Source organism: Ranitomeya variabilis, chromosome 3, assembly GCF_051348905.1.
Source record: "Ranitomeya variabilis isolate aRanVar5 chromosome 3, aRanVar5.hap1, whole genome shotgun sequence".
Classification (NCBI taxonomy): Eukaryota; Metazoa; Chordata; class Amphibia; order Anura; family Dendrobatidae; genus Ranitomeya; species Ranitomeya variabilis.
In genome coordinates, this window is record NC_135234.1 from 22,580,191 (window position 1) to 22,593,689 (window position 13,499).

The 13,499-nt window shown below is 44.6% G+C and overlaps 1 protein-coding gene across 1 annotated transcript in view; it reads left to right on the forward strand.

Moving 5' to 3' along the window:
* The first annotated feature begins 404 nt into the window (after positions 1–404).
* Positions 405–13,499, forward strand: part of GPA33 (glycoprotein A33) — a 29,508-nt gene continuing 16,413 nt past the window's right edge. Inside the window, exon 1 of the mRNA XM_077293752.1 lies at positions 405–815. Within this exon, the coding sequence (XP_077149867.1) occupies positions 710–815 (106 nt within the window). The 5' untranslated portion in view covers positions 405–709. The remainder of the gene's footprint in view (positions 816–13,499) is intronic.

Here is a 13,499-nt window from a genome sequence, read left to right on the forward strand (position 1 = left end):
CCACACTCCGTTGTCTGATATTCCGCAGCCTCCACACATGTTGTGAAATCTACCATTCGCTTTGCGTTTTCCGGCCTCAGGTCTTGTTCACACGGTGACTTTTTCTGCTGGTTTGTTTTTCGAGCAGGAGATTCTTCAGTTATCGCTTTTTTTCCTTTTCTCTTTTTTTTCCAAGCGTTTTTTTTTTTTTGCAGAGGTCATTTCCTGTCGTTATTTTTTATTTTATTTTATTTATTTTTTTTGCAGCATTTTTTCTTCGTTACCAATTTTTTTTTTTTGACTTTTTTTTTCCAGATGTTTTTGATGAAGAAAAGCTGAAAAAAAAAGGGCAAAAAAAAAAAAAATACCCAGGTGTCTTCCAGGAGTTTCTTTTACTTTTGTTTTATTGATTTTGCTGTAATCGCACAGCTGAGGCTTTGTGACAATGTATCAGCGTGCACAGATCTCTGCTGGTATTACCTGCCGATGCAGCGGAGCTGAGTTTCTCACCTGCGGCAGGTTTCTCTGCAGTCCTATGTAAACCCCAGATGCCGTCTGATGATATCACTATGAATGGGTGTGTGTGAATGAGGCCCAGAGCTGGGTGGGGGATGGGCGGGCAGGGACATCGCTGTGTTTCTATTGGTCGTTACCTGCAGGTTTCAGGCAGGAAGAGAAGGAGGATCAGTGGAGGCGACGGCCGGGATCACTTCTGTGATCAGAGTCGTGGATGGTTTGGGGGTCTTTACAGTCGGTGACAAGATTTGGACACAGAGCCCCCCGGAGAGCGGCGACCATGCTGAGAGGAGAGCAGGTGGTGGTTTACCTGTGCACAGGTGAGTGCTGCCGCTCCCAGGTGAGCTCCTGCCCTCCGCCGCTCTCAGGTTACACTGGGACTGACTGCGGGGAGCAACGACAGGAAAATGCCGCAAATCCACCAGAAGCCATGATGCCCAGTCTTACGCCATGTTTACCACCGCACCGCCGTAATGTCCAGTCTAGTTTTTTAAGGACTGGGGCCGAGTAGCCGCAAAAATTTAAAAAATGCCAGAAGTGACTCTGGGGTCTGGTTATGAGTCAAGTTCACTATAGACGATTCAGTGATCGTTAGTGATCACAGTCAGGGGTCCTAGCCGCCGGCCGGTGATCACCAGGGGTCCTAGCCGCTGGCCGGTGATCAACAGGGGTCCTAGCCGCCAGCCGGTGATCTCCAGGGGTCCTAGCTGCCGGCCGGTGATCTCCAGGGGTCCTAGCTGATGGCCGGTGATCTCCAGGGGTCCTAGCTGCTGGCCGGTGATCACCAGGGGTCCTAGCTGATGGCCAGTGATCTCCAGGGGTCCTAGCTGATGGCCGGTGATCTCCAGGGGTCCTAGCTGATGGCCGGTGATCTCCAGGGGTCCTAGCTGCCAGCCGGTGATCTCCAGGGGTCCTAGCTGATGGCCGGTGATCACCAGGGGTCCTAGCTGCCAGCCGGTGATCTCCAGGGGTCTTAGCTGATGGCCGGTGATCACCAGGGGTCCTAGCTACCGGCCGGTGATCTCCTGGGGTCCTAGCTGATGGCCGGTGATCACCAGGGGTCCTAGCTGCTGGCCGGTGATCACCAGGGGTCCTAGCTGCTGGCCGGTGATCACCAAGGGTCCTAGCTGCTGGCCGGTGATCACCAGGGGTCCTAGCTGATGGCCGGTGATCTCCAGGGGTCCTAGCTGCCAGCCATTGATCTCCAGGGGTCCTAGATGACAGACTGTAATCACCAGGGGTCCTAGCTGCTGGCCGGTGATCTCCAGGGGTCATAGCTGAAGGCCGGTGATCTCAGGGGGTCCTAGCTGATGGCCGGTGATCGTCCAGGGGTCCTAGCTGATGGCTGGTGATCTCCAGGGGTCTTAGCTGCCAGCTGGTGATCTCCAGGGGTCCTAGCTGATGGCTGGTGATCACCAGGGGTCCTAGCTGCCAGCCGGTGATCTCCAGGGGTCTTAGCTGATGGCCGGTGATCTCCTGGGGTCCTAGCTGATGGCCGGTGATCACCAGGGGTCCTAGCTGATGGCCGGTGATCACCAGGGGTCCTAGCTGATGGCCGGTGATCACCAAGGGTCCTAGCTGATGGCCGGTGATCACCAGGGGTCCTAGCTGATGGCCGGTGATCACCAAGGGTCCTAGCTGCTGGCCGGTGATCACCAGGGGTCCTAGCTGATGGCCGGTGATCTCCAGGGGTCCTAGCTGCCAGCCATTGATCTCCAGGGGTCCTAGATGACAGACTGTAATCACCAGGGGTCCTAGCTGCTGGCCGGTGATCTCCAGGGGTCATAGCTGAAGGCCGGTGATCTCAGGGGGTCCTAGCTGATGGCCGGTGATCGTCCAGGGGTCCTAGCTGATGGCCGGTGATCGTGAGAGATCAATTAATCGCTAGCGACCATTACTGATCACTGACACTAATCGTCACAGTTGGAGCACACACGTGCGGTGGACGTACATGCCAGCAAGTGTTTGATATGGACTCCCCCATATTCGCGCACTACACCCGTATTATCAGTGCAAGGCTCGATGTAGCAGAGCTCGGTTTGTGTATTTTCATTCCTATAAGTCACGGAGCGGCAGCGCTCACTATCATTTATGGCTGCTATGGAGTAATCTAATCTGCTTCCTGCAAGATATCAGGATGTAAAGGAAACTGATTGTATTCAGATGCAAAGGATTTTTTTTTTTTTGCAGTCTATTTCTCTCTGTTATCAGCCATTTCAGGCTGGGGAGTAGCTGAGCTTAGTGTTCCTCATGGGGAAACTGCAGCTCACTCCCTGCCCGCAGGATCACAGCTGCCGTCATATTTCTGGAGAACTGGGACCTCCGCCTACAATAGGTGTGACAGCTCACTATAGGGATACTGGCCCTTTAAATCTCTTAAAGGAACACTGCGCAATGAGTATGACGTTCACACAGAACTCTAATCATGGGAAACTGTTTCGGTTTAAGTCACAGTTTCAGTTTACGTCATCTCCTCCGCTCTCCTGACCCGAGAGGGGAATTGACGACAAATTTGTAAATTCTGAGCAAACATCTGCCGTGTGCACAGGACTTCTCTATAATGACAGGTCAGTTTTTCCTTGGCACTTTTCGTAGAAGCTGATTGGCCGAGAAGTTTTTGTATTACTTCCTCCAGATACAATCTGTGTGTGAACCTCCCCCAACATGGAAACTGTCCTCAGATCCCACCTGCAGCTCCAGAGACCACGAGTAATCACCTAAACTGCACGGCCCATCATACAGTATCACTCATAGAGGATGATATACAGTGGCATGTAAAAGTTTGTGCACCCCTGATCAAAATTACTGTTATTGTGAACAATTAAGCAAGTTGAAGATGAAATTATCTCTAAAAGGCCTAAAGTTACCGATGACATTTCCTTTGTATTTTAGGCAAAACATATTGTCATTTTTTACATTTTAAAAATTACAAAATTGAAAAAGGGCCGATGCAAAAGTTTAGGCACCCTTGGAGATTTGTGTGCACGGATAATTGTGACCAAGGCTTCAGACCCTAATTAGCTTGTTAGTTATGGCTTGTCCTCCTCATTAAGAAAAGCCATGCTATGCTAATTTCCCAGTTTTATAAAAACCCAGCCTCCTCTAACCTTGTGCCAAAAACAGCAGCCTTGGATTTTTCTAAGCAACTGCCGAGCACTCTGAAAATGAAAATGGTGGAGGCAACAAAAAACAGGAGGAGGCTATAAGAAGATATCAAAGCGTTTTCAAGTTGTTCTTTCCTCAGTTCGAAATGTAATTAAAGAAATGGCAGCTAACAAGAACAGTGGAGGTCAAGATAAGGTTTGGAAGACCAAGCAAAGTTTCCGTAAGAGCTGCTCATAAGATTGCTAGAGAGGCAAATCGGAAAGAACTCCCGCATGACTGCAAAAGGCCTTCAGAAAGATGTAGCAGACTCTGGAGCTGTAGTACATTGTTCTACTGTTCAGAGAGACCTGCACAAATATGGCTTTCAAGTCATCAGAAGAAAACCTCTCCTGCATGCTCACTATAAAATTCAGAATTAGAAGTATGCACAAGAAAGTCTAAACAAGCCTGATGCATTTTGGAAACAAGTCCTGTGAACTGATGAGGTTAAAATAGAACTCTGTGGTCACATTGATCAAAGGTATGTGTGGTGAAAAAAGGGCACAGAATTTCAGAAAAAGAACATTTCGACAATCATTAAGCAAGGCGGGGGGGGGGGACAAGGGATCAATCATGCTTTGGGGTTGTGTTGCAGGCAATGGCACGGAGAACATTTCTTGATGCAAACATAACACCATCTGTAAATAAAAAGAAAAAAGCTGAAAGTGAAGAGAGGACGGCTTCTACACATGGATAATGATCATAAACATGTCACAATCCACAATAGACGTCCTCAAAAGGCGCAAGCTGAAGGTTTTACAATGGCCCTCACAGTCCGCTAATCTGAGCATCATTGAAAATTTGTGATTAGACCTCAAAATAGCAGAAGATGCAAGATAACCCAGGAATCTCACAGAACTGGAGGAATTCTCCAAGGAAGAAAGGATGAAAATCCTCCAAAGAAGAATTGAAAGACTTGTGTTGTGTGGCTACATAAAGCATTTACAAGCTGTGATACTTGCAAAAGGGAGTGATACTAGGTAGTAACCATGCAGGATTTTTATCTTCAACTTTCACAATAACAGTAATTTTAGCCAGGGGTGCTCGTACTTTTACATGACTGTACACCATGTAGTGCCCGTCATACAGTATCACACATACAGGACATACACTATAACAATCGTGCAGCACATTCATTGTATATCAATCATACACTGTATATACAGTATGAGCAATATATTATATGATGGGCTGTATATAGTGTATGGTGGGTACTATAGTGCTTTTTATACAGTACATACGCTAATACCCATTGTATAATATACACTGCTCAAAAAATAAAGGGAACACTAAAATCCCACATCCTAGATATCTCTGAATGAAATATTCCAGTTGTAAATCTTTATTCATTACATAGTGGAATGTGTTCAAAACAATAAAACATAACAATTATCAATGTAAATCACAACTAATATCCCATGAAGGTCTGAAGTTGGAATGATGCTCAAAATCAAAGTGGAAAATCAAATTGCAGGCTGATCCAACTTCAGTGGAAATGCCTCATGACAAGGAAATGATGCTCAGTAGTGTGTGTGGCCTCCACGTGCCTGTATGACCTCCCTACAACGCCTGGGCATGCTCCTGATGAGGCAGTGGATGGTCTCCTGAGGGATCTCCTCCCAGACCTGGATTAAAGTATCCACCAACTCCTGGACAGTCTGTGGTGCAACGTGACGTTGGTGGATGGTGCGAGACATGATGTCCCAGATGTGTTCAATCGGATTCAGGTCTGGGGAACGGGCGGGCCAGTCCATAGCTTCAATGCCTTCATCTTGCAGGAACTGCTGACACACTCCAGCCACATGAGGTCTGGCATTGTCCTGCATTAGGAGGAACCCAGGGCCGACCGCACCAGCATATGGTCTCACAAGGGGTCTGAGGATCTCATCTCGGTACCTAATGGCAGTCAGGCTACCTCTGGCGAGCACATGGAGGGCTGTGCGGCCCTCCAAAGAAATGCCCCCCCACACCATTACTGACCCACTGCCAACCCGGTCATGCTGAAGGATGTTGCAGGCAGCAGATCGTTCTCCACGGCGTCTCCAGACTCTGTCACGTCTGTCACATGTGCTCACTGTGAACCTGCTTTCATCTGTGAAGAGCACAGGGCGCCAGTGGAGAATTTGCCAATCCTGTTGTTCTGTAGCAAATGCCAAGCGTCCAGCAGGGTGTTGGGCTGTGAGCACAACCCCCATCTGTGGACGTCGGGCACTCAGACCATCCTCATGGAGTCGGTTTCTAACCTTTTGTGCAGACACATGCACATTTGTGGCCTGATGGAGGCAGGTGCAGGGCTCTGGCAGTGCTCCTCCTTGCACAAAGGCGGAGGTAGCAGTCCTGCTGCTGGGTTGTTGCCCTCCTACGGCCCCCTCCACGTCTCCTGGTGTACTGGCCTGTCTCCTGGTAGCGCCTCCAGCCCCTGGACACCACGCTGACAGACACAGGAAACCTTCTTGCCACGGATCGCATTGATGTGCCATCCTGGATGAGCTGCACTAGCTGAGCCACTTGTGTGGGTTGTAGAGTCCGTCTCATGCTACCACGAGTGTGAAAGCACAACCAACAATCAAAAGTGACCAAAACATCAGCCAGAAAGCATTGGTGCTGAGATGTGGTCTGTGGTCCCCACCTGCAGAACCACTCCTTTATTGAGGGGGTCTTGATAATTGCCAATAATTTCCATCTGTTGTCTATTCCATTTGCACAGCAGCATGTGAAATTGATTGTCAGCAGTGTTGCTTCCTAAGTGGACAGTTTGATTTCACAGAAGTTTGATTTACTTGGAGTTAGATTCTGTTGTTTAAGTGTTCCCTTTATTTTTTGAGCAGTGTATAATTCATACAGCACATACTATATAGTACCCATCAGTAGTAGATATATGGTAGCACCCATCATGCACTATCCCTCATAGAGTACATACACTGTAGCACTAATCATACACTCATTACCCGTATTGTACATGACCTGGAAATACCCATCATACCCTATATCGCTCCTATAGCACAGAAGCTCCAGTCCTTCTCATACACTTCTTCCAGAAGAAGCTGGTTGCGAAACGCACGTTGGGGTGAGGTGGGACGCTGAATCTGCTGCAGGTAGATATTATTACTGTTCCTGGTTACACATACACTTGTAATACTTATGCACTTTATGTATGCTTAGGCCGCCAGTGTTGTACCAGGCAGTATATAAGGATATATGCATTTCTCTGCGGTGTTCTTTACCAGTGTTGTTGTTTTTACATCACATATTATTATTCAGCCTCTCACCTTACGTTAGGGAGCCTGTGCACTATTGCACCATTATATATTTGTCTTAATAAAGCTTTGTTGACTTTATTTAACTCTGGATCTCTTAGTTTCGGCCATTTTATATAGGTTAGACCGAACAGGGTAATCATGTGTTTTGAAGTGATTAGAATATTACTCATACAGTAAACATTGATTAATAATGGAAAAGAGGCAACGCTCATACACTGCATACACAAAATGACTCATGGTTCTGAGTCTCACAAGCTTCACATGGTCGCCAATTCGAAACTCAAAGCCATAAGTAAGAATGCAGTGTACAAGTAATACGTCGTATGAGGAGGACTATTGTATATGTAGTGTATGAGTACTATGGTGTATGATGAGCACTATGGTGTATGATGAGCACTATGGTGTATGATGAGTACTATGGTGTATGATGAGTACTATGGTGCATGATGAGTACTATGGTGATGAGTACTATGGTGTATGATGAGCACTATGGTGATGAGTACTATGGTGTATGATGAGTACTATGGTGTATGATGAGCACTATGGTGTATGATGAGCACTATGGTGTATGATGAGCACTATGGTGTATGATTAGCACTATGGTGCATGATGAGCACTATGGTGCATGATGAGTACTATGGTGCATGATGAGCACTATGGTGTATGATGAGTACTATGGTGTATGATGAGTACTATGGTGCATGATGAGCACTATGGTACATGATGAGTACTATGGTGCATGATGAGTACTATGGTGTATGATGAGTACTATGGTGTATGATGAGTACTATGGTGATGAGTACTATGGTGTATGATGAGCACTATGGTGTATGATGAGCACTATTGTGTATGATGAGCACTATGGTGTATGATGAGCACTATGGTGTATGATGAGCACTATGGTGTATGATGAGCACTATGGTGCATGATGAGCACTATGGTGCATGATGAGTACTATGGTGCATGATGAGCACTATGGTACATGATGAGTACTATGGTGCATGATGAGCACTATGGTACATGATGACTACTATGGCGTATGATGATGAGTACTATGGTGTATGATGAGTACTATGGTGTATGATGAGTACTATGGTGATGAGTACAATGGTGTATGATGAGTACTATGGTGATGAGTACTATGGTGCATGATGAGTACTATGGTGATGAGTACTATGGTGTATGATGAGCACTATGGTGATGAGTACTATGGTGTATGATGAGTACTATGGTGTATGATGAGTACTATGGTGTATGATGAGCACTATGGTGATGAGTACTATGGTGTATGATGAGTACTATGGTGATGAGTACAATGGTGTATGATGAGTACTATGGTGATGAGTACTATGGTGCATGATGAGTACTATGGTGATGAGTACTATGGTGCATGATGAGTACTATGGTGTATGATGAGTACTATGGTGTATGATGAGCACTATGGTGTATGATGAGCACTATGGTGCATGATGAGCACTATGGTGCATGATGAGTACTATGGTGTATGATGAGCACTATGGTGTATGATGAGCACTATGGTGCATGATGAGCACTATGGTGCATGATGAGCACTATGGTGCATGATGAGCACTATGGTGCATGATGAGTACTATGGTGTATGATGAGCACTATGGTGTATGATGAGCACTATGGTGTATGATGAGCACTATGGTGCATGATGAGCACTATGGTGCATGATGAGCACTATGGTGCATGATGAGCACTATGGTGTATGATGAGTACTATGGTGTATGATGAGTACTATGGTGTATGATGAGCACTATGGTACATGATGACTACTATGGCGTATGATGATGAGTACTATGGTGTATGATGAGTACTATGGTGTATGATGAGTACTATGGTGATGAGTACTATGGTGTATGATGAGCACTATGGTGATGAGTACTATGGTGTATGATGAGTACTATGGTGATGAGTACAATGGTGTATGATGAGTACTATGGTGATGAGTACTATGGTGCATGATGAGTACTATGGTGATGAGTACTATGGTGCATGATGAGTACTATGGTGTATGATGAGCACTATGGTGTATGATGAGCACTATGGTGTATGATGATCACTATGGTGTATGATGAATAATATGGTGTATGATGAGTACTATGGTGTATGATGAGTACTATGGTGTATGATGAGTACTATGGTGATGAGTACTATGGTGCATGATGAGTACTATGGTGATGAGTACTATGGTGTATGATGAGTACTATGGTGTATGATGAGCACTATGGTGTATGATGAGCACTATGGTGTATGATGATCACTATGGTGTATGATGAATAATATGGTGTATGATGAGTACTATGGTGTATGATGAGTACTATGGTGTATGATGAGTACTATGGTGTATGATGAGTACTATGGTGTATGATGAGCACTGTGGTGTATGATGAGCACTGTGGTGCATGATGAGTACTATGGTGCAGGATGAGCACTATGGTGCAGGATGAGCACTATGGTGCAGGATGAGCACTATGGTGCATGATGAGTACTATGGTGCATGATGAGCACTATGGTACATGATGACTACTATGGCGTATGATGATGAGTACTATGGTGTATGATGAGTACTATGGTGTATGATGAGTACTATGGTGTATGATGAGTACTATGGTGTATGATGAGTACTATGGTGATGAGTACAATGGTGTATGATGAGTACTATGGTGATGAGTACTATGGTGTATGATGAGTACTATGGTGTATGATGAGCACTATGGTGTATGATGAATAATATGGTGTATGATGAGTACTATGGTGTATGATGAGTACTATGGTGTATGATGAGTACTATGGTGTATGATGAGTACTATGGTGCATGATGAGCACTGTGGTGCATGATGAGCACTATGGTGCATGATGAGCACTATGGTGCATGATGAGTACTATGGTGTATGATGATCACTATGGTGTATGATGAATAATATGGTGTATGATGAGTACTATGGTGTATGATGAGTACTATGGTGTATGATGAGTACTATGGTGTATGATGAGTACTATGGTGTATGATGAGTACTATGGTGTATGATGAGCACTGTGGTGTATGATGAGCACTGTGGTGCATGATGAGTACTATGGTGCAGGATGAGCACTATGGTGCAGGATGAGCACTATGGTGCAGGATGAGCACTATGGTGCATGATGAGCACTATGGTGCATGATGAGTACTATGGTGCATGATGAGCACTATGGTACATGATGACTACTATGGCGTATGATGATGAGTACTATGGTGTATGATGAGTACTATGGTGTATGATGACGAGTACTATGGTGTATGATGAGTACTATGGTGTATGATGAGTACTATGGTGATGAGTACAATGGTGTATGATGAGTACTATGGTGATGAGTACTATGGTGTATGATGAGTACTATGGTGTATGATGAGTACTATGGTGTATGATGAGCACTATGGTGTATGATGAATAATATGGTGTATGATGAGTACTATGGTGTATGATGAGTACTATGGTGTATGATGAGTACTATGGTGTATGATGAGTACTATGGTGCATGATGAGCACTATGGTGCATGATGAGCACTATGGTGCATGATGAGCACTATGGTGCATGATGAGTACTATGGTGTATGATGAGCACTATGGTGTATGATGAGCACTATGGTGTATGATGAGCACTATGGTGCATGATGAGCACTATGGTGCATGATGAGCACTATGGTGCATGATGAGCACTATGGTGTATGATGAGTACTATGGTGTATGATGAGCACTATGGTGTATGATGAGTACTATGGTGTATGATGAGTACTATGGTGTATGATGAGCACTATGGTGCATGATGAGCACTATGGTGCATGATGAGCACTATGGTGCATGATGAGCACTATGGTGCATGATGAGTACTATGGTGTATGATGAGTACTATGGTGTATGATGAGCAGGATGGTGTATGATGAGCACGATGGTGTATGATGAGCACTATGGTGCATGATGAGTACTATGGTGTATGATGAGTACTATGGTGATGAGTACTATGGTGTATGACAAGCACTATGGTGTATGATGAACACTATGGTGTATGATGAGTACTATGGTGCATGATGAGTACTATGGTGTATGATGAGCACTATGGTGTATGATGAGCACTATGGTGTATGATGAGCACTATGGTGTATGATGAGTACTATGGTGCATGATGAGCACTATGGTGTATGATGAGCACTATGGTGTATGATGAGTACTATGGTGCATGATGAGTACTATGGTGCATGATTAGCACTATGGTGTATGATGAGCACTATGGTATATGATGAGCACTATGGTGTTTGATGAGCACTATGGTGTATGATGAGTACTATGGTGTATGATGAGTACTATGGTGTATGATGAGTACTATGGTGTATGATGAGTACTATGGTGTATGATGAGTACTATGGTGTATGATGAGTACTATGGTGTATGATGAGCACTATGGTGTATGATGAGCACTATGGTGTATGATGAGCACTATGGTGTATGATGAGTACTATGGTGTATGATGAGTAATATAGTGCATGTACTGTAGGAGCAATCTGGTGCATGATCCTTCATTGTCTGTGCTGTACACTCAGTTCATACACTATAGTACCATCGCACACTATTATTCATCTAGTGTATGATGGTGCTATAATGTGTAGTGTATGTATGACAGGCACTATGTAATATATGCAGTTAACCAATAAAATATATCACCTCTTGAAGCCTCTCAGCTTTTTTGCATTTTATATTCTCTAGTAGCTGACACGGTAGATATTTTTTCCCATACACAATATAGCATCACACATACAGTTCATACAGTGTATAGCACCCATCACACTATATATAAACCAGTACCGTCATCTACGCTATATCACTCAGCGTACTTACACACCATAGTGTCCATCACACACTTGCTGATAGAGATCATACATAATACAGTACATATCACACACTATATAGTGCCCCTCATACATGAACTCATACAGTCAGTGCACAGTCCAGTACCATCATACCCATCATTCATACACTGTTACCCATGCAGTGTATTCGTTATATCGATCATACAATGCACACACTATAATACCCATCATCCACACTATTACTGATACAGCGCATACACTACCGCCATCCCCCATCATTCATACAGCACCAATACCCCGCTCAGTCACACGGTCACATACAGAACATCTGCTCTTACACTCCGGCCTCTATTAGACCCCTGTACTGTGGGCGCACACGGGTCACAGCGGAGTGTCACATGACTAATATTGGGGTCTCTGTGTGCAGCAATACCGACCGCTATAGGAGCTGAGGTAAGATCACTGCTGCCAGGAGCCTCGTACCTCGGAGGTGAGGAGCGGGCACGGTGTGAATACCGTCATATGGTGCAAGACGTGGCGCTACTCATTTACTGAGTTTCACTCATATCAGTATTGGGCGATGGTACGACTGCACAAGTGGCGGCTGCCAGCTCATTATTTATATAGCGCTCACGTATACTGCAGCGCTGTGATGGCCGACTCCATGTATATACAGGCCATTTTCATTTTCCCTCTTTTCTTCTTTTTTTTTTAATTTATTTTTTCTCCTTCCTTTTTTCCTTTTCTTTCATTCCTTTCCCTTTTTCTTTCTTTTTTTCCTTTCCTTTTTCTTCTCCTTTCCATTTTTCTTTTCCTTTTTCTTTCATTTCTTTCCTATTTTTTTCCCCTTTCCCCCTTCTCCTTTGGGAAGTTGCTCATACGGTGATACCAAATATGTTAATCTTGTTTTATTTTTATTTTTTTTTTCCCTTATCTTTTTTTCCTTTTCTTTCCTTCCTTTCCCTTTTCCTTTCCCTTTTCCTTTCCCTTTTTCCTTTCCTTTCCCTTTTCCTTTCCTTTCCCTTTTTCCTTTCCTTTCCCTTTCCCTTTTTCCTTTCCTTTCCCTTTTCCTTTCCTTTCCCTTTTTCCTTTCCTTTCCCTTTTTCCTTTCCTTTTTCCTTTCCTTTCCCTTTTTCCTTTCCTTTCCTTTTTCCTTTCTTTTCCTTTTTCCTTTCCTTTCCTTTTTCCTTTCCTTTCCTTTTCCTTTCCTTTGTTTCCTTTTTTTCCCCCTTTCCCCTTCTCCTTTGGGAAGTTCTAATACGGTGATACCAAATATGTTAATCTTGTTTTATTTTTATTTTTTTTAATTTTCCTTACGTTCCAAGAAACTAGGGTCATGTGAGGTTTTACATTTCACCCTTTATTGTTTTACAGTTTTTTTTCCTTGTTAGACTTTGAACCTCTTGAGCTTCTTTCCCTGTGAAGCCTCCGCTCGTGTATATGGGGCACTTTGAGCCAAGCAGCTCTTCCTCTCCATTCTCCCATATATATGCACGCTCAGTTTGCTTGAGCATGCATGAGTTTACAATGGAAAGAAGGAAAACGGGCGGCTGACCCTTGAACCTGGCGGCTGCTTCTCTCCTACAGAACAAAAAGGGCATCAGATATTGAAATTCATCGGGCCTGATTCTTCCCCCTCTCCTTCCCCCAATGACATCATGTGTGGAGGGGAAAAGTCAGGAGCTGGCATCCATAGACCCTGTGGAAACGGTGGGCTCAGACCATAATCT